General features: G+C 40.9%; 2 protein-coding genes across 2 annotated transcripts in view; both read right to left on the bottom strand.

Moving 5' to 3' along the window:
• Positions 1–18,385, bottom strand: part of LOC137281607 (GRIP and coiled-coil domain-containing protein 2-like) — a 30,705-nt gene extending 12,320 nt beyond the window's left edge. Inside the window, exons 1-14 of the mRNA XM_067812943.1 lie at positions 18,261–18,385; positions 14,305–14,364; positions 13,303–13,387; positions 11,853–11,938; positions 10,862–10,966; positions 10,380–10,463; positions 9,767–9,871; positions 9,441–9,560; positions 5,369–8,992; positions 4,383–4,502; positions 4,070–4,213; positions 2,862–3,050; positions 2,469–2,576; positions 1,559–1,684 (exon numbers count right to left, since the gene is read on the bottom strand). Of these exons, the coding sequence (XP_067669044.1) occupies positions 1,559–1,684; positions 2,469–2,576; positions 2,862–3,050; positions 4,070–4,213; positions 4,383–4,502; positions 5,369–8,992; positions 9,441–9,560; positions 9,767–9,871; positions 10,380–10,463; positions 10,862–10,966; positions 11,853–11,938; positions 13,303–13,387; positions 14,305–14,364; positions 18,261–18,266 (4,962 nt within the window). The 5' untranslated portion in view covers positions 18,267–18,385. The remainder of the gene's footprint in view (positions 1–1,558; positions 1,685–2,468; positions 2,577–2,861; positions 3,051–4,069; positions 4,214–4,382; positions 4,503–5,368; positions 8,993–9,440; positions 9,561–9,766; positions 9,872–10,379; positions 10,464–10,861; positions 10,967–11,852; positions 11,939–13,302; positions 13,388–14,304; positions 14,365–18,260) is intronic.
• LOC137281608 (uncharacterized) lies at positions 240–1,532 on the bottom strand. The gene has a single exon (XM_067812944.1). The coding sequence runs from the start codon at positions 1,327–1,329 to the stop codon at positions 886–888; it is 444 nt and encodes a 147-aa protein (XP_067669045.1). The 5' UTR covers positions 1,330–1,532; the 3' UTR covers positions 240–885.
• Positions 18,386–24,225: the final 5,840 nt, after the last annotated feature.

The raw sequence follows: 24,225 nt of genomic DNA, 5'->3' as shown, positions 1-24,225 counted from the left end.
GTAGTTTGTTTCCGTTAGGCAAACCATCATATGGAGCTTTACATCATATGTTCTTCAAATGATTTCTCTGATCCTTCACCCCCAGCTCATCTCTCCTTCAATCCAGCTTCAGCCCTCTCCATTCAAACGTCAACCTCCTCACAAAGTCAAACCTCACTCTCAGCACCCATCACACTTCCTCTCTCATTACTCTTTCAGTTTCGTTATCTTTTCATATCTGCTGTTCTCACATTCCTCCCTTTTCTTTTCTCTTTCTCACGTCTAACCATACTCAAACCTCACCTCTCATCTTCACCAACCTTTCTGCTTATCTTTTCTATGTCCTAGCATACACTATAAATACATTGTCCTCTCTTGTCCTTCATATCTTATCCACCTCCCTCTTCTTTATGGAATCTCCCCATTCAACCTCATCCTCTTCTTTCAACATCACCACCTCTACAACCCTCATAGTGCAGTCATAATCTTAGCCTCATCTGCCGCCATGTAGCTGGAATATTGCTAAGTGTGGTGTAAAACTAAGCTCACTTGCCCTCATCTCTCATCTTCCTCTTACTCTAAAAAGACATGGTCTTCTTTTTTCTTTCACCATCTTCCTGTTCCATGACTCCCTTTTTCAACCTCACCGCCTCTCTCATCTTCATAGTCTCACCTCATCTCTCATCTTCCTCCTCTCCAACCCTTCATCCTCATCTTCAGTCAACCTCTCCACCTCTCTCGTCCTCACAGTCTCACCCTCATCTCTCATCTTCCTCCTCTCCAACCCTTCATCCTCATCTTCAATCAACCTCTCCACCTCTCTCTTCCTCTTAGTCTCACCCTCATCTCTCATCTTCCTCCTCTCCAACCCTTCATCTTCAGTCAACCTCTCCATCTCTCTCGTCCTCACAGTCTCACCTCATCTCTCATCTTCCTCCTCTCCAACCCTTCATCCTCATCTTTAATCAACCTCTCCACCTCTCTCTTCCTCTTAGTCTCACCCTCATCTCTCATCTTCCTCCTCTCCAACCCTTCATCCTCATCTTCAGTCAACCTCTCCACCTCTCTCGTCCTCACAGTCTCACCCTCATCTCTCATCTTCCTCCTCTCCAACCCTTCATCCTCATCTTCAATCAACCTCTCCACCTCTCTCTTCCTCTTAGTCTCACCCTCATCTCTCATCTTCCTCCTCTCCAACCCTTCATCCTCATCTTCAGTCAACCTCTCCACCTCTCTCGTCCTCACAGTCTCACCCTCATCTCTCATCTTCCTCCTCTCCAACCCTTCATCCTCATCTTCAGTCAACCTCTCCACCTCTCTCGTCCTCACAGTCTCACCCTCATCTCTCATCTTCCTCCTCTCCAACCCTTCATCCTCATCTTCAGTCAACCTCACTGCCTCTCTCGTCCTCGCAGTCTCACCCTCATCTCTTATCTTCCTCTTCTCAAACACTTCAACCTCCTCTTCTTTCAACCTTAACTCCCCTCTCAACCTCACAGTGTTCTCCCACACCAAACTTCCTCCCTCTCTATTCCTTCCAGTTTCACCGGTCTCCCCATCTTCTTCTCCCTACTCTTACCTGTTTAGCTGTGCCGAGCTGTTCCTGCAGTCTCTTGATTTCTTCCTCCTTCTTCCCCACCATCTTCTTCTGCTGTTCTATGTCTGCCTTGAGTTGCTTCTCCTTCTCCTGGTGGTCCTCGTCGGTCTGGAAACAATCACCACTCGGGACGTCACAGACAAACTTTCATTTACAGCAGCTCTTAAAACAAGGGCGCCATACTACAAAGTGACCATCGTTATCTATGTGAGCGAGTGAGTTTAGTTTTACACCACACTCATCAATATTCCAGCTATATGGTGACAGACAGTAAATAATCTAATCTGGACCTGACAATCCTGTGATCAACAGCATGGCCATCAATTTACACCTGGGTATTAACTATCTAAGGTATGGGACATACACTATGGGAGTTATCACCCTACCATTAATAATCCTTCCAGGGATGGGTACCTGGTCAATGGATTTTCTTGACCAATATGGAGAAAACAAGGAATAAATGCTGAAAAAATGTTGTTCGGACAGGTTAATATGGTTTTTGATACCTCTGAATAACTTTTCAGATATATTCCTGCATATCAGCTTGAAGAGGATGGAAGTATAAAGTGATTTTGGACTCAAACACAGCATCAGTGGATTTAGTGAGTGAGTGAGTTTTATGTCACACTCAGCAATATTCCAGAGATATGGCAGTCTGTAAATAATCAGGCCCCGGACCAATCAATCCTGTGATCAACAGCATGAGCATCAATCAGCACAGCTGGGAACTGACGACATGTGTCAACCAAGTCAGAGAATGTCACCATCCGATCCCGTTACTCGCCTCATACGACAAGCATAGTTGCCTTTATTGGCAAACATGGGTTGCTGAATAGCTGTTCCACCCTGCATCCTCACGGGTCCAATAGATCCTGACCTAGCACTGACTGACCTTCTGCTTGTCCTTGACAATCTCTTCCAGCTGTATTCGCAAAGCAGACATCTCACTCTCCATGGCCTTCACCTTGGCCTTCTGCTCTTCAAGACCAACCTCACGAGTCTGAAAATTGAGATGATGATGATGTCAAGCAAAGGCTGATCAAATCAATCATTACAGCTACCATGTCTTTGAAAATTCATGTTCTACAGGAGTCAACATTCCCTGCAGATAGCTCCATGTGCAGATCATGGACAGCTATTGATACCCTATGACACAGGATGCTAAAAATCATGTGCAACAGTTGTAAATCTAGGCTGAAAGTGAGGAAGTTACAATAATTATAGCATAAAAGTGTACTGTGTTTTGATACTATCAAATTCAAGGTCTTGAAAGTGGAGGACTGACCTTGACATCTGTGGATGCTGACTCAATCTGTCTGTTAAGTCTGTCCTTCTCTTCTTTGGTGTCGGCCAGGTCCTGCTTGAGAGTGGTCAGTTGCTCTACAGCCTGCTGGAGGTCTGTCTTGGCCTGGGTTGACCGCTGTCTCTCCTGGTCAAGCTGGTCCTGGAGACGGTCAAAGTCTGCCTGAAGGCCCTATGGAGAATGGAGAAAACACATGGAGAATTAACAAGTATGAACACACAATGCCATTCAGAAAGTGGTCAGATGTAACATGTCATATTTGGGATTACACATTTTCAGGAAAGTAGATTCTGGTACTTTTGTTGTGTTGAGTCCCATCTGGGATTCGAACACTCTCAGAGTCACTCACATAATAAGACTAAGTACGCATATCATTCAGAAATATGTTCAAAGAGTCTCAGCTATTATATGTAATGTAGTACACACAGCAAGAAACAGTCCAAATTTTTCATACTGACATCATGTGTTATTTGAAGAAAAATAATTTTGAATATAACTATGGTTGGCCTATTTGAGGACTTTTCAAACTGTGAGTGAGTGAGTGAGTGGTCAAGTATGGTTTTACACTGCATTTAGCTATATTCCAGCAATATCACAGAGGGGGACACGAGATATGGGTTTCACACATTGTAGCCTTCTGGTTGGTAAAGTGTTAGATTATGGCGACAATATCCAGACACACCTGGCATAGTCAACAAAGCTCTGGTGTCCCATGCTGTCATACTGTTGGCTTGTTGCCTACAGCAGTGTCTAATGACAATCAGTCATACCTGAAGCCTTTTGAAGGCGATGGAGACTTTGTATCTCACTTGCTTCATCAGCTATTTTAGCCGTCTTTGTCATGATGATAATAATGCATTGCTATTAACCTAATAGGCACTATAGAGACCAATTCATGATGAGCCAGGTTGGAATTTGCCTTCAGCAACCCATGCTTGTTTTAAGAGGGAATTAACAGGAATGGGTGGTCAAATTTGGTTGACACGTCATCTGATCCCAAGAGCTTACATCAATACTGAAGATGAGAATCAATAGATCTTCATGTCCAGGGTCAATTATTTACAGACTGCTGCCATATGATGTTGAGTATGGCGTTAACCCTACAAACTAATTCAGTTTTCATGAGCCTGCCTCGGCTCAGCCAGTTGAGCTGGGAGGTTATTGTACTCTGTCCAGACACTAAAACTGACCTTATAATTCTCCTGAACCTGTTTGGACTCGGCCAGTATGTGCTCAGAGGAGTTAGTGCTCTCAGTCTGGACATTCTGCAACTTCTCTTCTGTTTCACTCAGTGACTTCTTTGTTTGCTCAAGCTGCTTCATTAGGTTATCAAGCTGAAAACAACAGAACACAATTCATGATTAATGCAATCTACACAGATACAAGTACAACCTCTGCCATTAAACACTGGCTGGATGTGGAAACTGGGTAACCACAGCTACTGACTGTGAGAGACTTAGTTAATGTTTAACATGACAAGATGTAGCTCTTGAAGCATTCTACCTTGGACTTGGCATCACTGGCCTCCTTCTTGGACTTGATGGCAAGCTGCTTCAGCTTGCTGCACATCTCCTCCTTCGTCTTCACCTCGGCCTGCAGACGCCCGACTTCATCCCCGGAGTTCTGCAGGAGACAACAACCACCAGGTCAGAGTTTGGTCAGGTGTTAGTCAAGGATCAGTCAGGGGTTGGTCAGGTGTTAGTCAAGGATCAGTCGGGGACTGGTAAGGTGAGTCAAGGATCAGTCAGGAGCTGGTCACGTGTGAATCACGGTTCATCACGCTTTGGTCAGGAGTGAGTCAAGGGTCAGTCAGGGGTTGGTCAGGTGTTAGTCAAGGATCAGTCAGGGGCAGGTAAGGTGAGTCAAGGATCAGTCAGGGGGCTGGTAAGGTGAGTCAAGGATTAGTCAGGTGTCAGTCAAGGATCAGTCATGGGTTGGTCAGATTGAGTCAAGGATCAGTCAGGGGTTGGTCAGGTGTGAGTCAAGGTTCAGTCAGGGTTTAGTCAGGTGAGTCAAGGATCAGTCAGAGCTCAGTCAGGGGTAAGTGAAGGATCAGTGAGAGGCTGGTCAGGTGTGCTTCAAAGATCAGTCATGGATTGTCAAGTATGAATCAAGGATCAATCAGAACTAAGTCAGGTGCAAGACAAAGATCAGTCAGGTGTGATTAAGATTTCAGACGAGGGTCAGTTAAGTGTAAAGCATCAGTGACGTGTGAGTATGAGGTCAGTCAGGTGTGTGTAAGGTGTGAGACAGTCAGTCTGGTCAATCAAAGGTATGTCAAAGACCAATCAGATGACAGTCAAGATTGAGTTGAGTAGTTGTGAGTAGGGTTTCAGTCAGAAGTGAGTAACGCATCAGTCAGGTGTTATTCAAACAGTCAACCTCTCAGGTTTCATTAATTTGGGAGAGTAAAACAAATGTCTTGTGTCAGTGACCAAGTGAATAAGGTATACATCTTACATGTCTCAGTTGTCTTTCATCATACTTACACTGCTCTGTTGCAAAGCCGCCGTTTCCTTGACTGCAGTTTCTTGAATCTGAACCAGCAGGCTAGCATTCCTTTCCTTTAATTCCTGGAGATTGCTTTCAAGTTCTGTGACTCTCTCCTTCATGTTCTGCACCTGCTCCTCAGCCTGACCCTGCACCTCTGCCAACTTCTGGGACAATTCCTCCACCACAGACTTGCTGGCAGACACCTCCTCCTCTTTCAAGACAAGGGACTTCTGGACATCTGACAGCTTATCATCTGCCTCCTTCAAAGAAGTCTCAATCAAGTCCTTTTCTCTCTGTAGTCTCATAATCTCCTCTGATGATTTAGCTTGTGAATCAGAGGTTACTGCTTCAAATGCTCGGTCCTTCTCACATATCTCTTTTTCAAGTCTTTCACACTTAGATTCTAATTCTACTAACAGTTCAAGTTTTGAAGAAAGATCATTATTAAGAACATTCTTTTCTTCTTTCAAAGTCACAGTCTCTGACTTCACCGAATGTAATTCAGTTTCAAGGTTTTCGTTTTGAGTTTTAAAACTTTCAAGGTCAGAGTCACATCTATTTTTATCAGATAAAATCAACTCATGTGATTCCTTCAATGAAGCTACTTCCTTTTCCAAAACCTCAATTGATGAAACCTTTTCACTTAAACACTGATTCAAGTCACCACATTTCTGTTCCAATGCTGACACTATTTCTGCTCTTTCTTTCAAGGAAATATTCAAGGATTCTTTCTGATCTTTAACATTTTCCAAATCACACTGAAGGGTAGATACCTCTGACATCAAACTTTCCTTTTCATCGCAAACTTTTTTAAGATTTTCACTCAAACCTGAATTTTCCTTTTTCAGATCTTCTAATTCAACTGTCATATTTTCAATTCTTTCATTCAATGAAGCAACTTGAGCTTTTGTTTCAGCTTCTGCTGCTTGTTCACCGGACATCTGGTCCTTCAACTCAGAAACAAGTTTCACATTGTCATCTAATGTCCTCTCCAGCTCTACAATCCGATCATGCTTGGCACCTAGATCACTTCTCAAAGTCTCAAGTTCACAGTTCTTTTGCTCTTGAGCAACCACCAATTGTTCATATTTATTGTTCCATGTGTCCTTTTCTTCCTGCACCTGAGACAATCTTCCATCAAGTTCATTAACCTGAGCTTGTAGTTCTTCCTGATTTTTGGAACTTGTATTAATCTCAGCTTCCTTCTCTTCTTGAAGCTCCACCAGTTTGTCCTGAAGTTCCTTCACCCTCTCGCCATCAGTGTATTTCTGATCCGATACTTCTGTCCTCAGTGTCTCCAACTCACCCTGCAGTTCTGTGACTTCTTTAACTGACTCCGATAGTTTCTCCTGAAGTAAGACAACTTGCTCCTCAAGTTCCTTAACTCTTGCATCAGCCTTTTCCCTTTCCACTGAAGCATCTCCAGCAGACTGTTTCAATGCTTGAATTTCACTCTGCAATGATGCAGCCTCTTTCTCTGTCTCAGCCAGTTTCTCCTGAGTCATCACAAACTGAACCTGCAGGTCGGACTTCTCAGTCTTGAGCAACTCCATTTCCTCCACCTGTGCAACATCAGCTTCAGAGGATGCCTGTTGTCTCTCACTCATCTCAGTCTTCAGTGTTTCAATTTCTGTCTCCTTGCCTTCCTGAACCTGTACCAAGTCATCACACCTCTCTTGCAGACTTTTCATCTCCAAATCCTTACCCTCCAATTTATGCTCTAAATCAACCTTCTCATTCTCCAAATCAGAAACTTTAATTTTCAATTCTTCACATGCTGATTTCATTAGCTCCTTTTCTCTCTGACTTTCATAATTTTGTTCAGTCACTTTACCCAGTTCTTTGTTGACACATTCAACTTCTTCAACAGACTTCATTTTCTCTTCAACAGCAGCCTGCAGATCATGTTCAAGAGTCTCAACTTTTCCTTCAAGGTCCATCTTCTCTGTCTTCAGCTGTTCAAGTTGTGTCTGAAGCATGTCCCGCTGACGGGCTACCTCATCTCTCTGTGAACCCAGCTCTTCAATCTGTTCACAGTATGTAGCAATGTCAGCACTGTTTTCAGTCAGCTTGTCAAACTGTTCCTTCAGCACTCCATACCTGTTCTTACTGTCAGACAAAGAGTTGGACAACTCAAGAATCTGACCTTCTAACTCTACTGCATAAGTTTGTCTCTCTTGTCTCTGCTCCTCCTTCTCTGCCATGCCTTTGCTCAATCCAGCTACTTCTTCTTCCAGTTCTCGGACTCGTGATTCAGCCTCTGTTGCCTTTGCAATCTCTTGATTCAACTCCTCTTGACATTCAGTTACCAAAGTTTCCTTCTCTGTTAATTCTTCCCTCAGTTGTCTCTCTCTCTCCTGTGACAGCTCCATGACTACCGCTCCCGATTCCTTCTCTCTTTCAATGTTTTCTTTCTCCTGCTTTGCTTCTTCTATCTGTTTCTTCAAAGTTTCCATGTCAGCATCACATTCTTTCTTGGTTGCTGTGGCTTCATCCCATTTCTTCTGAAGGTCATTACGTTCATTGATGATATCCTCTATCATCACTTTCATCTCCTTAATCTCATCCATCAAGGGATTCTCTGCCATCTTGAATACCTCATCCTGAAGTGTGTCCCGCTCTGTCAAAGCTTCATGCAGAGATGTCATGAGGAACTCCAACTCCTTACGGCACAGTTCCTCCCTTTTCTCGGAATCTTCCAGTTCCTGAAGTGCCTGATCTTTATCGTTCTTGAGCATCTCCATCAGACTCTCCCACTCCTGAATCTGACCTTTCTGTGAGTCTGGATCAGCGTTCCCAGACTCCACTTCAGCCCTCAACTCTTGCACCTCGAAGTTCAGTGTGTCCTTGATTTCATTAGCCTGAGCCAGTTCCTCACACAACTTGTCCTTCTCCTCCAACAAACCCTTAACCTTCTCCTCCAAGTGGACAGCTCTGTCATCAACAACCTTCTGGGCATCTTCTGAACTGGATGCAACACTTCCCTCCAGCTCACTACATCTAGTTCTTAATTTCTCAACAGTTTGTTCGTATTCCTTACCCCCTTCTTCCAATCCAGTTATCCTGGAATAGGACCTTTGAACTTCTTCACTCAGTTTAACGTTTTCAGTTTCCAAAACCTCAAACATGGAATTAACTTCTTTCAGTTTCGCAGACAGACTCACCACTTCACCTTCAGCTGCTTCTAGCTTGTTTCTATAGCCTTCAATTTCAGTCTTTTGAGAGTCAATCTGTTGACTGAGTTCCTCAATCCTTGCATCCTTCTCCTGGTCAACACCTCTAGTTTTCTCACTGGCATCCTCATATTTCTGAAACTCTGCCTTCATTTGTTCAATTTCAGCATCCCTGTCTTCTAGAGATTTACGTATGTCTGCTATCTCTACTTCTTTCCCAGAAACATCAGTCCTGAGTTGCTCCAGATCTCCTTCAGCTGCTTCCAGTTGCTGCTGCAGCTTCTGTGTCAGCTCTGACTTCCCTGTCTGCTCTGCCTCCTGCTGTGTCAGGTTCTGCATCAACTCTGCCTTCTCCTTCTCCCAGAACTGCCTCTCCTCCTCAAACTTCTCATTAGCCTTCTGCAGCCTAGAGAGTTCCTCCCTCAGCTCGTTCAGCTGGATTAACTTCTGAAACAATTAGACAAAAGTGATTTGAATGGCATGTTTCTTCAACAAACATATGTCTGTTTTTCCATTATCTCAGCTATAATGTTTTCTCTCCTTCCAAGGAAGTGAGTTAATATTTAACGTCACATCGGCAATATCTGAGTCATATTGTGACGAGAACATTTAACGTTTTCTCCCTCCCAGAGCTCTTGTGGCCAGAATGGCCTTGGATACCCTAACAATGGACATCAATAATGACTGAAAACATAGTGTAATGAAAAAAAATGGAAACGAAGAAAAGAAAACACCTGAAAAAATTGGTCTGAACAAGCTAATGAGATTTATGAAAAAACAATCAGTGAGAAAAACAGATTTGTCCTTTCTGTGTTTACAGGTGTTCTTATATGGCCATTTGTCAGGACAATTTCAGAAACAAAGAGATCATATCGAAATGGTTAAAGAATATTACCTCCATGTCATTCTTCTCTCCCTGTTGTTGTCTCTCCTGATCAACACTGGTCAGGTTTTCGATCTGGCGCACCAGGTCATCACGTTCCTCAGTCAGTCGCGCTACCTGTCCTGCAAGATCCTGAATCCACAATTGAACAGGTGTTAAACACTTACACAACAACGAACTCAGGACTATAACAAGGATTTATCTCAGATTATGAACTGGTGAGACACAAATTGATCCCAGGTCATTGGGACGACAAGCAGATGTTTTAACTGCTAGCCTATATCACTGCCCTGTAGAATATCTAATTTCATTCAAGGATTCTGTAGGGGAATGCTCACCTTATTGTCATTTGCAAACTTTGTCTGCTCTTCCTGCATACACTTGAGGGTGGAGGTCAGGGTTGAGTCTTTCATCTGCATGCATTCCATCTGCTCCATCAGGTCCTACACAGAACCAAGTGTATCAAAGTCTAAGTGTATCAAAGTCTAAGTGTATCAAAGCCTAAGTGTATCAAAGTCTAAGTGTATCAAAGCCTAAGTGTATCAAAACCTAAGTGTATCAAAGTCTAAGTGTATCAAAGCCTAAGTGTATCAAAGTCTAAGTGTATCAAAGTCTAAGTGTATCAAAGTCCAAGTGTATCAAAGCCTAAGTGTATCAAAGCCTAAGTGTATCAAAGTCTAAGTGTATCAAAGCCTAAGTGTATCAAAGTCTAAGTGAATCAAAGTCTAAGTGTATCAAAGTCTCAGAACATGGAAGGATATCAACAAGTACCATCTTTTTATATGAGGATCAAACCAGATTCTCCATCCACATCAACATGGATGACTTGTAGAGATCATTGAGCATTGATCAAATGCCAATAAGGACAAGATCTACTGCAGATTTAGACTAGGAGCCTTCTTTGTTATCTATATGAATTTGCAATATCCTAGAAAGGTCTGTTAATCTAACCTTGTTTTTTTTCTCAAAAGCCACAAATTTGGCACAAATCTGCTCCTTCTCCCCTTTCATGGTTGTCAGTTGTGTCTTGAGATCCTGCAAAATAACATAGACATGACAACTAACCTTCATCAATCATGTGTACATGTCTTATTGAGGTACAGTCAAGTCTCGTTAATCCACCATAATCTGTTGCACAACAAATTGTTGGATTAAAGAGGATGTCAGATTAAATAAATGAGATGAAGTTACGTTTATTCAATTTCTTACCAAGAAAAAGTGTTGGATAAAACTGACTGGCGGATAAATGGAGGTCGGATTAACGAGACTTGACTGTAATCCACAATAATCCGACATGGTAATTTACCTACTTTATTTCAGTAGTTTATTTTCTTATTTGTAGATATTTTTTTAAAAATAGGATCACTTTATTTCTGGGATTAAATGTATGTTTATAAGGATTTCTCATGCGTAAAATTCGGTCAGACTTTCACCTCGATTGTGCTGGCTGACTGTTCCTGTGCCTGTTGTACAGAATTGTAGGCAGCAACTGCTTCTGACTTCTCCGTCTCACACTCGGCCAGCTGATCCTTCAAGCTCTGAAACAGTCAGTCAAACATGGAAAGCTGTACCTCTCAGTATCAAACTTTAATAAGCATCATCACTAAGGGGACATAATCCCCCGCCAGAAATAGCAAAATCAAACTTAAAATGTAATGAAAGTTTAGGATGAAGTTGAATGTCAACAAAAACACAACCAGTCAACCTCTCTTGATATCTTGCTCTGTAGTTGTTCAAACACACAAATATTTTCGAGACTGACCTTGACTTTGACATGAATGTCATAGTGTATGAAACAGCACCAAAGAAATTGCTTATTGAAAAACATTCAAGGAAGTCTTGAAACTCTATGAAGAAAATCCAGTGAACTGTTCTTGAGATGTTCTGCTGTCAATTCAGGTTAACAGGGTTAAGATGCTGAAATCTTCAAAGCGTGGCCACGACTTTAAAACTTACACGAAGGTCACCAATATGAACTGGGCCCTGCACCTTCCCTAGATAAAGCTTATTGTTGAAAATGAAGAAAATCCAGTGAATGGTTCTTGAGCTTAGCATGCAGGATAATTCAACCAGACAAAAGCCTCTTCCTCGTACACTCTGCATAATTATCAGTAAGTTCAACAAATGTGGTATGGCATCTTAGGAGGACATATTAAGCCCATACATTGTGCAAAAATGTTTGATATTTTACAAATGCTCTGGCAAAAATGTCCTGGTATGATTGCTAATGATTTGCAAGCCTCAAATAAACAGGTGGAAAGGAACTGTAATGTGGGCTTTACATATGGAAACAAAGATGTCTGTCTGTCTGTCTGTCTGTCAGTCTCTGTCTGTCTGTCTGTCTGATATTCTACCAAGAGAAATATGCCCTAGCACTGAGTAATTTTTATTACAGGTTTTGCTCTATAAATGTAAAATATGTACCTGAATCTCGTTTACTAGTTCTTCGTGAGCACCAGCTGTCTCCTGTCTCAGTTTGCCTTCAGCACACTGCAGCTTCTTCGTTAGATCTGAGCACAAATACAGGATTAATGAAGATTGTAATTATCACTTCTTTGAAAGAAGTAGCACATGTGCTAACTGAAAATTAATCATCATCATCATCATCATCATCATCATCATCATCATCATCAGACGCAGTAGTATAAATAATAAGCTTGTGAGCTCGTGGCCTTATTATTAATATTACTGGCGCTCCTTTTACAGTGAGGAGGCACTGTCATGACTGTGTCATTACTGGTCATCATCACCACCACCTCCACCACCACCACCACCACCACCACCACCACCATCATCATCATCATCATCATCATCATCATCATCATCATCATCACTGTCATCAACAACATCATCACTCTCATTGTCGTCGCCGTCATCATCATCATCATCATCGTAGTCATCGTCACCATCATCATCGTCATCACCACCACTACCATTATAAGGTGCTACTCTGACAAACAGTGGGGCAATCAGAGGCACTGTCATAACAATGTCATCAGAGATCATCATCATCATCATCATCGTAGTCATCGTCACCATCATCATCATCATCCTCCTGATCATCATCAGAGGTAGTGTCAGAACTATTTCATCAGTAGTCATTATCATCATCACCATCCTCATCATCATTAATATGAACGTCGTCATCTTCGTCATGACTGTCATCATTGTCATCATCATCATGGTACCCTTGAGGTTAAAGCATTTGCTCAATGGTTCAATTCTCCACATGTGTATTATGTGCAAAGCCCATTTCTGGTGTGGCTACTGTATTACTACTTAACTTAGCATAAAATTACACTCACTTATTCATTCACCCACTAACATCATCATCACTGGAGGATGGAGTGCAGTAGTGCAGTGGTAGGGCATCTGCCTATCATGATGAAGCACTGTGTTTGATCCCTGGTGGAGGCTGGGTTCCAGTCCCGAGGTGGGCACATTTGTGTAGTATCTTTGGACAAGATACTTAGATCCACATTGCCTCAGTTCACCCAGCTGTAAAATGGGTGCCCTGAGGATGTGCTGGCAATTTGAGTGGCTGCTCGCTTCCCAGGGAGTTGGAAAAGCATTGAAAAGTATGATAGTGTAATATGACTGGGGGTTCGCAATGTCAGTAGGCAGTGAGCTCCATTAAGGGGACTATAACTACTACAGTGGAAGCTGTCAAAACTGGCATCTGTCCAATCTGGCAAGATGTCAACACCGGCGCAAAATCTCAGTCCCGTCTGTGGCTTGTACATTTATCTTCAGCTCTACAATCCAGCATGTTGTCTAAAGTGGAATATTTCTTCAGTGCCGGTTTAGACAGCTTCCACTGTAGTGTTACTATCATAGACGAAAAACATTTGATAATGAAGACAATGATCTTTACCATCTACTTTGGCCTTTGTCTTTTGAAACATCACCATTTGCTTTTTGACAAACTTGATGAGATCTTCCCTTGACAAGGTGTCCAACTGAAATCATGGCAAAAAGTACAATAACCAGTGTTTAAGTCTTGCATGTGAAATGTTCATTGTAATACCGAATCATTTCAAAATTTATTGGTTTTTTTATATGTTGTTGTTTTAAGGTGCTTTTTAAAATTAAGTAGATGCAAAACCAGCAGGCAAAATATTGTTTGCAAGTTTTTTGTGTGTGAAAAACGCAGGTTTCTGCGTTAACACGAACACTGTTCAAACATGAGCAAACAAGGGCCTCCTTCCACAAAGCAGTGATCTTGGTGCAATGTTAAGGAATGGGAGTTAAGGTTGTTCAAATATGTGTGCCTATACATTCCATAAAATATACAAATCATTTTCCTTAGTAAAGGTTACTTTGTGAAAGGAGACCCAGGTTAGAATTATGAATCAAGACATTTGAAAACATTCCACATGACACTGCTGTGAAACAAAAAGCTTTGTCTTATGTCTGTTTGTCTACTGGCAAAACCAATAAAAACCATGAAAAACATTTTCACCCAATTAGTTGATTCAATGCGTCATATGAAAGGGTTATTTATTGTGTAACAATGTCATGGTGAAATACATTGTACATGTGATATTCAGTGAGGGGCAATAGTGTGTTATTATGAGATTTGTGAGTGAGTTTAGTTTTACACAGCACTTGGCAATATTTCAACTATATGGTGGCGGTCTGTAAATAATTCAGTCTGACAATCCAGTGATCAACAACATGAGCATCGATCTGCACAACTGGGAACTGATAACATGTGTGAAGCAAGTCAGCGAGCCCGACCACCCAAACCTGTTAGTCGCCTCTTACGACAAGCATAGTCACAATGGCTGCTGGGGAATAATTCTGACCCAGAATCCCATCAGATATATATTGGAATGTTCAAACATTGAGTTACTAATTCAGCCAACTGTCACACCTTTGAAGCTGGACTCTTCGTCCCCGATTCCTCCATCTTGCTGTCGGCCCCCTCCGCCTCCTAAAGGCAACAAAGAAAAGATTACCCTTGAGCGTTAGTGATGTAAAAATTTACAATGATTCTACTTTAATACAATTTTAAAACAAATAGTCATGATCCATGCACAACATTGCTTGAAGTGGTGCAATTCTGAAACATCTAACACTTTACATAAACTTAAAGTGTGCTTCTCACTCTATATTAGGTCATCTCTTGTTTTCCCGGAATAACTGCATTTCAGGCTTTTGTTTTGGAAGGACAGGTTTTACTATTCATTAGTAAGACCACTTCCCAGGGTTTACTTTTCCTAACTTTATATGAACATCAACATTCAAATGATACATTAGTGTTTGAAGTCAATTGTAAAATATCATTCAAGATTAAACTCACAATACAAAGGTTTTCTCATCCATAGGCAGATGCTCTACCACACACTCAAGTTTGATTCTTTGTTTAAGGGGGGCCCATAAGATTACTCCAAGGGGTGATAACTCTGACAGTAAAGTTACTGATAGATACCTACGGGGTTTACACATGCCACTTCAGGAGCCTCGCTATACTGGGCCAGAATACAGGACTGAAAGACTTCATGTGTCATTTGTTTTTTCAGAAAACAACCTGATATTTCCTGAACCCGAGGGGTGTAACACATTTTTACTCCTATACATAGAAACCCTGGGGCTTTGGTACAGCATCACACTGCACATAAACATATAGCATAAGCATCTTTTAGATGTATACAATACTGATAATACTGATAATACTGATAATACTGATAATACCAGCATCCGTCCAGACAAATTTGGGTGGTGTATTCAGGGTGGCGGAATATCTAGGGTGGGTGTGATGTGACCCTAAGCCTGCTTAACATTGGATGTAATCACTCAGGAGTAGATTAGGCATCTGATTAATGTCTATAAAGTCGGTCAGCAAGTCAACTTGACAACGATTACACCAGTTAAGTCACTTCTGCATAAACAAGGCTGTTTTGATGGTACGAAGATTTTTCTGTCTCCAAATATGAAACGACATGGTTTCAGAAAAACACTTTCCTAGGAAAGTACAGTCAGACCTTGTTTATCCGAACACTTTGTTTTTTTATTGAATTGTTCGGACATACGAATCATTCGGATGTCTGAATCAGGACCTAGACGGTCGGCTGCACATGAAAACAAAACAACGTTGAAGTATAACTACATTGTACACATGTACATTCTTTATTCAACATAACATCTTGTATAGCATAACATAACATAAATTACACTGGCTTGAAAAAGTCTTGATAACTGTTGGTGGGCAGCTGAGTTATTATTTGCTGCTTGAATTTCAAATAACAGTTCCAGATTTGTGATGTCGCCATCATTTTCAAAGTGATAAATCAGATCTTCGATGTGAGATCTCACCTGGTGTGAAGTCAATCTTTGCCTGTCTGGCGTATACGCGGCACAGTCTTCCTCTTCTTTTTCATCATTTGGATTTTTTTCTGACACAATGTGGGTAATGTCTTCATCTGAGAGGGTCTGTCCGGTTTCCTCATTGTGATCCACATCAACAAATTCACGCACGGTGATGGGCGTGATCTCAGTCTTGTCAGCATAAGTGCGAAGGGTTTCCGCCAATTCTGATAGAACCATATCATCTTCCGGGTCATCGCAGTCGTCGCTTGCTTCTGGGATTATGTTTACATGTCTGTAACAATTTGTGATTGTCTTTGAAGAGACTGCTTCCCATGCGAACTTTCAGTTCCTCTCGGCCTTTCACAACAGATTCTTTGTCAGCACTAGCTGCTTCACCTTGGAAATTCTTTTTCTTGATTCTGTGACAATCTTTGAATTGCATGTGCCATCCTCTAGAATAGGCAAAGTCGGAAATTTGCAGATTGGCACCAATTTGTTTTGCTTTTACTGTTAACATATTATCATTTACTGGCAAATTTCTACTGTTAACATCACTTAGCCAAAGATAAAGTGCATCCTCAAGTTTAGCGTGTTTTGCATTTCTGGAACGTGTCAAATCAGCAGAATCAGATGGAGTCCAAAGCCATTTCACTTTTTCTTTCAGTTTTTATGGTTGTCTTCCCAATGTTATGGCCGAAAGTTGTCATGAAATGGTCCTTTATTATGTCCAGACTAGCTATGGGATTCGCCTCTTTATACAGGCATATGTCTTTCTTTTACTCGACTGTAATGGCAGATCGTTTACGTTTAGCAGGTGTACTAGCCATCTTGCTCAAATGCATAATGACTGACACCCCCAGCCGTCATTACATATGCTTACCCAATCAACAATTCAACTCAGTGTCAAACTTTAATTGTTTCCTCTCTAATTAACCTACACACCCAGTCATAAATACATGTCTTCAATAAACAATAAATTAACTAGCTAGTTACACAGTGAATTGGGAAGCGATAGACATGATAGACTTCGTGTTTTGATATCTTGTCGACAACAAGCGGTAAACATCCAACATCTTGCCGATGTTAGCTTTGGTGTTCAAATATATGATGAAATATTGTACACATTTTGATGTTTCCTTAGCGAAATTTACTGTTCGGATACAGAAACCGAACATTCAGATATACGAGGTAAATTGTCACTGGAAAAAATTGTTTTTTTGTGAAGAATGTTCGGAAACCGAGGTATTTGGATATCTGAAGTTCAGATATACGAGGTCTGACTGTACTCTATTGTTCATACTTCAAAACAAAAGATTAATTCTTGCATTACACCAACATGCAACGGATTTGGTGATCAAACCTGGAACATGTGTTCTCAAATAGCTTGGCCGTGGTGTTCTGTCTAGTTTGGTGCTATATCCAGGGAATTATATAGAAGTGCAACATCAACCTTAAAAAGCCTGTCTGTGAAGTGTTCTGGAATGAACCACATCACCACTGTTTACATCTTGTACATTTGCAAAGAAACATATCACTGTTGTTTTCTGGGTGTATAATTCCTGCACACAACACTTATTCAGTAGCAGTAACATAAGGATACATCTGAAACCTATTTCCTAAAAGTAAATCAGCAATGTTTGCCCATGTTTGCTTAATTGACAGCATGTTATCATGCTTTTTAATTATCTCATGTAGAAACTTATGTCGAAACTATTTAAATAAACATGAAGAACTTGTGTCCTGTCAATAGTGTCATGTGTGCGACAGTCACTTCAAGGGAAGAAAGACTTTTTTGTGCATTTGTCTTTATTGAAGTTTGAATAAACAGAAATCAAAGCATTCGGGACAGATGCTTTGAGATTTGCTTCCTTCTCGACCTTTACTTTTTTAAAAAAAAAATATGTCAGCTGGCTTTAAACTTGGGTTGACAAGAGACTAAATTCCACTTTTGTGCTGAAAATCTACATTGTGAACAAGGTATTCAATAAGAAATGGAGATATTATACATGCAATTAAAAATCAGTTATTTGAACAATTATAGTGGGTAAAATTACTGTTAATGAGACATTTCATTGTTAAACATCATGTCTTGCTGTCATCACCAGCTGAAAAAAGGTCAAATCTAGCTAGCACATGAGGAGCCCCCTCCTTCCTTACTCCCTCATTCAAGGTACAAAAATATAAATGAAGATATACGATGAACGGGAGTGGTATACAAAAATATGTCGATATCTTACTGTAGCTCATAAGTTGACATAACACAGAGTCGTGACCCTTGTATACACAGGTTTTACGAAGACAGCTGTGCACCGTGTCTGTACATTAGTCTGTAGGTTACATGCCCCAAAGTCTGTTACAGTTCACAACTGCTGACAGCCCTGGATAGCCCACGCTGTCGATATACACTCGACATGACTTTGTGACAATTAACCAGGATACGAAAAATAAAATTAAGATCAACGTCAGAACCCAGACAGATAAACTGGCTGACAGTCAGTCTCTAAATATACCTATACTTACAGCCATTATTTCACAGCTCGACAACTACCGCAAAATAGAGATCACTCATAAAACATTATCAATATCACACATCAACAAACGTCTACAAAAAGCCCGGAAGTGAGTCGTGTCTTCGTATACTCGATAATCCAGTACATACGGTATATGTTACTTTTAGATGAATGGATAAACGAGGCAAACGATATAAGGGAGGTAATTGAGAATGCAAAATTTTTTTAACATCCACTAAACAATCATCACAATGTCATTTTAAAGGAATAAGATTCATACTTAAAGTAATTGGAGGTATAGTGTACTTAAAAATTCCAAGTAGAATTATTTTCTCAATTTGCATCAAAATATCTTTTGTATATCTCCCATAAATAGTAAATATGTCGTACAATGATGGAATCAGAGACAATGTGTAAGTTCAAGGATAAACTCCTAATTTATTAATACTGCTGCTCCTCCTCACTACTACTGCTACTGCTGCTGCTACTACTACTACTGCTAGTGCTGCCGCTGCTGCTGCTGCTACTACTACTACCGCTGCTGCCGTTGCCACTACTACAACTACTAGTTTGCTACTGTTGCTGCTACTATGCTACTGCTGCGTATTACTGCTATATCTGGTGACGTCTAACGGCAACGGGTTATCCGGCTCATTGACTTGGTCATCTTCGTAAACTGATGCTCACGGCTCAAAATATCATATTCAGCCTGCACACTAGTCTGTCGTACAGACCCTGAAGTATATATATCCAAGAAAGCCCACGCAAGTCTAGAAAATGTGGCAAGTCTAGATTTCCATAGCTTCTGAAAGTGAAGAAAGTCTCAGGGCTCCATTTCATTATATTATTTTTTTCACTATGAACGTTTTTCAGTAAAATATGTTCGTTTCAGAGACTAGCTGTTAGTCTACCTGCGCACCATAATGCCATATTATGTTAATTTAACCGTAAGTGTATTACATGCAGTCTAGACTAATAGCTAGACAGAAGAAACATGTTTAACTGAAAATAAAATATAGAAAAAGAGAGCCCAAAGAGTTTCTTCATTTTCAGAAACTGCGGTAATCTAGACTTACCACACCTAATGACTTGCATGGGTTAAATTGGGTATATATGTTTCATGGTGTGTGTGGCAGACTGTATATACACACAGTCAGGACACTTAATTATTGTTTTGCAGACCGAGGGCTTTCCATGATAATAAAATGCACTTCAGGACTGAAATGGATTTTACCTCGCATTCAAGAATATATTAAACGTTGACGTAAACAGATGTGTGTCCAATGGCACCTCATCTTCCTGATTTTGTTCTTTGGTGTTTTACGCAGGAGTCAGTTTCATGGCTTAAGTATAAAATGTCTGTTCCAGAAACGTTTCCACGCCATGACGTAAGTAAAACACGTGTCGCTATTGAAATAAAATCTGCACTTTCAGTGGAGACTGCCGTTTAAGACAACCCTGTTCCAGTGACTCTGGGTGATGACAACCCTGTTCTAGTGACTCTGGTTGATGACAACCCTGTTCCAGTGACTCTGGGTGATGATGACAACCCTATTCCAGTGACTCTGGGTGATGACAACCCTGTTCCAGTGACTCTGGGTGATGACAACCCTGTTCCAGTGACTCTGGGTGATGACAACCCTGTTCCAGTGACTCTAGGTGATGATGACAACCCTGTTCCACTGACTCTGGAGGAGGCCATTTTATGGATATACAACCTCTTGATGTTGGTACTAACACTGTTATAAACAATGATCTTCACTGAAACGTCGCATCTACTGCAATAAAGAATAATACCAATAAAGAATAAGCTAAATACCACTTAAGGAAGACCTCAAATTTGGACTACAGTGGAAACAGCACTGTGATATCTGGCCCGGATTGGCACCCAACAGAAATACAAGACCCAACCATAACTAACCAACCAACCAACAAAGTCTTGCCAAAATATAATTGCAACACAGCCAAATTTTGCGCAGTTCCAGACCAACTCTGATGACATGACCATAATCACAAAAGCTGAACATATTGCACTAAACGCTGGTCAAGTAAAGACATTCTTAGAAATAGTTAATTAATTCAAAGTAGAAAGGTTCAATGCGATAAAAAATAAGCCTCCGAAGTCATGACAGAAAGTGGGGATTTATATTCCCAACTTAACAAGGAAAGTAGACTCTTTTGTCAGTATTTTTTATGTGAAAATGTGAATTTTTGTGTATTTTTTAAATCTGTCTACCAAACATTAAAAATGTGAATTGTTGTTTCAATGATGTACCTTTTGAACCCAAACAAACATTGAAAAAACCATCAAAAACAAACTCTGATGACATGTCTCGTTATCATGTCGTAATACTGGACATTCGACACATGTGAAAATACATTGATTAACAAACAATCATTATTTTGTTGTCACGCCAGTTACACGGGTGCGATGCCCCTCTTGAGTACATTGTGTCAAGCGCATTTCTGGTGTTCCCTCTGCAATATTGCTTGATTATTGCTATACGCGGCGTAAAACTAAACTCACTCACTCACCCCATTTATTCACTGCTTCGCCAAGACCAAGCACTACTACTGAAAAGAATCCAAGGAACACTGATGATTTTAGGTCAGATGCATTTTAATTGATTATCTGGAAAACTTTCAGAAATTGGGTGCAAAATAATGATTTCATTTGATCGACAACTAGTAATGGTTTAAAGGTCACGTTATGTTAGAACGATACACCACTATTTTGAAGGGTTTGAAGTTGGATATTAGACATTTTCCCGCAATTATGACTTTCATAAGGTTGAGGTTTCCATAGGTCTCCCGAATATACCGAAACCTACCAGTGCACGTGATAGTGGCACCAAGCACAGATCAATCACAAGTTGAGGAGTAGGATTGTCTTCAACCAGTCAGTGGAACAGGATTGCCTTCACCCCAGAGTCAGTGGAAAAGGATTGTCTTCACCCGGAATCAGTGGAACAGGGTTGTCTTCACCCAGATTCAGTGGAATAGGATTGTCTTCACCCAGAATCAGTGGAGCAGTGTTGTCTTCATCCAGAATTGCCTTAATCCAGAATCAGTGGAACAGGGTTGTATTCACCCAGAATCAGTGGAACAGGATGGTCCTCACCCAGAATCAATGGAACAGGGTTGTCTTCACCCAGGATCAGTGGAACAGGGTTGTCTTCACCCAGAATCAGTGGAACAGGATAGTCTTCATCTTCACCCGTAATCAGTGGAACAGGGTTGTCTTCACCCAGAATCAGTGGAACAGGATAGTCTTCATCTTCACCCGTAATCAGTGGAACAGGGTTGTCTTCACCCAGAATCAGTGGAACAGGGTTGTCTTCACCCAGAATTGCCTTAAACCAGAATCAATGGAACAGGATTGTCTTCAACCAGAATCAATGGAACAGGGTTGTCTTCACCCAGAATCAGTGGAACAGGGTTGTTTTCACCCAGAATCAATGGAACAGGATTGTCTTCACCAGGAATCAGTGGCACAGGGTTGTCTTCACCCCGGAACTGACTTAAACCGGAAAATTTAAGGAACCATTTTATTAAAGGTCACTTGCATCCGAAAAAGCAAAAGTAACTAAACACAATTATCAGTTATTCATGCCATATAATATATATTGCTGATTGTGAAAAAACAAATAAACGAAACTATAAGCGTACAATCGCGAATCAAAAGTGCAATATAACTGTACTTGGGGGTTTACTTCCTTCGAAAAGAAGTAACCGGGAAACCGAAACCGGTCAGAGCTGGTGGGTGTGCACTCAAGTGTAACAGACACTTTTCATCGGCTGGTTCATTTGCCGATACGCAGAAGGCTCCTCGTGTGTATATAGAGATGATTTGTTTGATTGGCATTTCAGAAGTATGGTGAGTAATAAGAAAATAACATTTTTATGGATATGAACGTCTTCTGTTGTATATGATGCGACGTTTCGGCTTGGATTCTTATACCCTTGTCAAGCAAGAATGATCACGGCGTAAGAATCGAAACCGAAACATCGCATCATATACAACATAAGAAATTGTTATCCATAAAAAATGTATACAAAAATATGCATGATGTTGAGTTTTGTAAATACACGCTCTCTGCTTTTCTCTTCCATCCAATCAGCAAATACTGAGATGGTGAACTACTGCGTGGCTGGAAATTGTGGTTCGTCCAATTACAAAGCAGAACTTGAAACTGAGTTTTCACCGGTTTCCGTCCGATCGAGCCATCCGGGAAACATGGATGCAGTTTGTTTGCAACCCACAGATATAATATCACGCCATGTGTACAAGTATCACACCTGCCTGCCTGTTTAATTACATCAGGTGACAGAGCCAGAATCCAGGTGCAGGTGAATTGTTCGAACTTCGATTTCGCGGGCTATAAGTTGAATTTGCTTTTGTGATAACTTGTTTCATACTGAAAAGTATCAGAATCTGCAAAGTTGTGTTTTTGCGTTGCACGTGATCTTTAAATATAGGCTAGGCTTATTAGACGTTTTTTTTAAATGAAGGGAGAAAACTTTCCACTGCAAAATCAAAACGATTCTGTCAGTTATGAATATAGAAACAGAAATTCACTTTGTGATCATCTGCCCATATTAGTGAACTTTGAAAGATATGTTCATTTCATATGGATGCAGCCATTGGAAGCTTTCGTATATAATTTAATGACTAAAAAGCAATCTCATATAGTAAATATTTCACTTTATGTTGAACATGCAATACCATATCAAAAGAAGTGAACTGTTTAAAACATGTTTCTTCCCGTGTTTAACAGAATGATATGTATATACGTCCTGGTATATTGGCCAGGGGGCGTTTGTGCATTAAACATTTTTTACTTTGATTTGCGGTGTGTTAAAGAAGTTCACCGATTTAGAGGGAAGAGTTTAATAGTTAGGGAAAAATTTTCTGCCCATGGATCGATCTCAGCTGACTGTCGTCAAAGGGAACAGTTACCATACAGTATCGGGATCAGCGTTCAAGGCCCGGTTGATATTTTGTCGGGCCGACAGCTTCAAATATTTGCAGGCCCTGTAATTTTTTTCAGCTGAAATCATGCATATATTTTTTTTCTTTATTAACGTTTGGAAATCATCCATGATCCATCATGTTACCATAACTTACAGCTTCACTTCCTGATATTTTAGCGCTTTGCCCATAGGGATGGCAAGTTTTCTCTGAGCCATAGGCTTCGCTAACTGATTTTGTCGAAACAGTGTGAAATTGTTACAGTGTAGTCTATTTTGTTTTTATTGGTTTGGCTCTAACAACATGGGCCTCGCGATTTCATACAGGGTATGTACATATTAAAGCCTGCAGACATCTGCAGGCCCTGATGACCAACTGGAAAATTAAAGTTTTGCAAACACTGATCAGGATAAAATTTTGAGCACGGTCCTTCACCCACTGATCTAGGTACACCGTCCTGGATTGACGTTGCCCTAACCTCTAGTCTTGACGTAACTCCCATGTTGATGTACTGGACTGATCTTACTGTTCTCGGACACAAACCTGATCGAATCTGTTTGAGATGAGGTGGGAAGACGAGTGCTTTAGCAGCTGAATCAACCAAAGACCTTGGAAGAAGTTGAGCAAGCACGACTTCCGGTTTGAGTGTTCGGACAGATTGTTGTGTCCAGGGGTTCCTTTGACCTCACGGTTGGAACCCATGTGGAGAATGGAACCCGGGTTTTCTGCGTGGCGAGCGATCACTTTAGTCACTGGGCCACCCGTCGCTCCGTAGCGTTAAGGTTTCACGGAACCATACTTTTACGAGAAGATGCCGCCATCCAGTTTTCATAACCTATTTTGGTAGCTGCATTTTGTCAGTGTGACACACATCTATTTCCACAAATATACACACACTGCTTCCATTGTGGATGCTTCCATTCCATTTCAATTTAACGAGTGTCATACGAGCGAACATTTAGGCAAAATGCATATGACGCGTACGAATCACTGCTATAACGAA

Source organism: Haliotis asinina, chromosome 4 (assembly GCF_037392515.1).
Source record: "Haliotis asinina isolate JCU_RB_2024 chromosome 4, JCU_Hal_asi_v2, whole genome shotgun sequence".
NCBI lineage: Eukaryota > Metazoa > Mollusca > Gastropoda > Lepetellida > Haliotidae > Haliotis > Haliotis asinina.
Note: the sequence above shows the minus strand (reverse complement) of the source record. Positions and strands in the feature narration are given on the sequence as shown.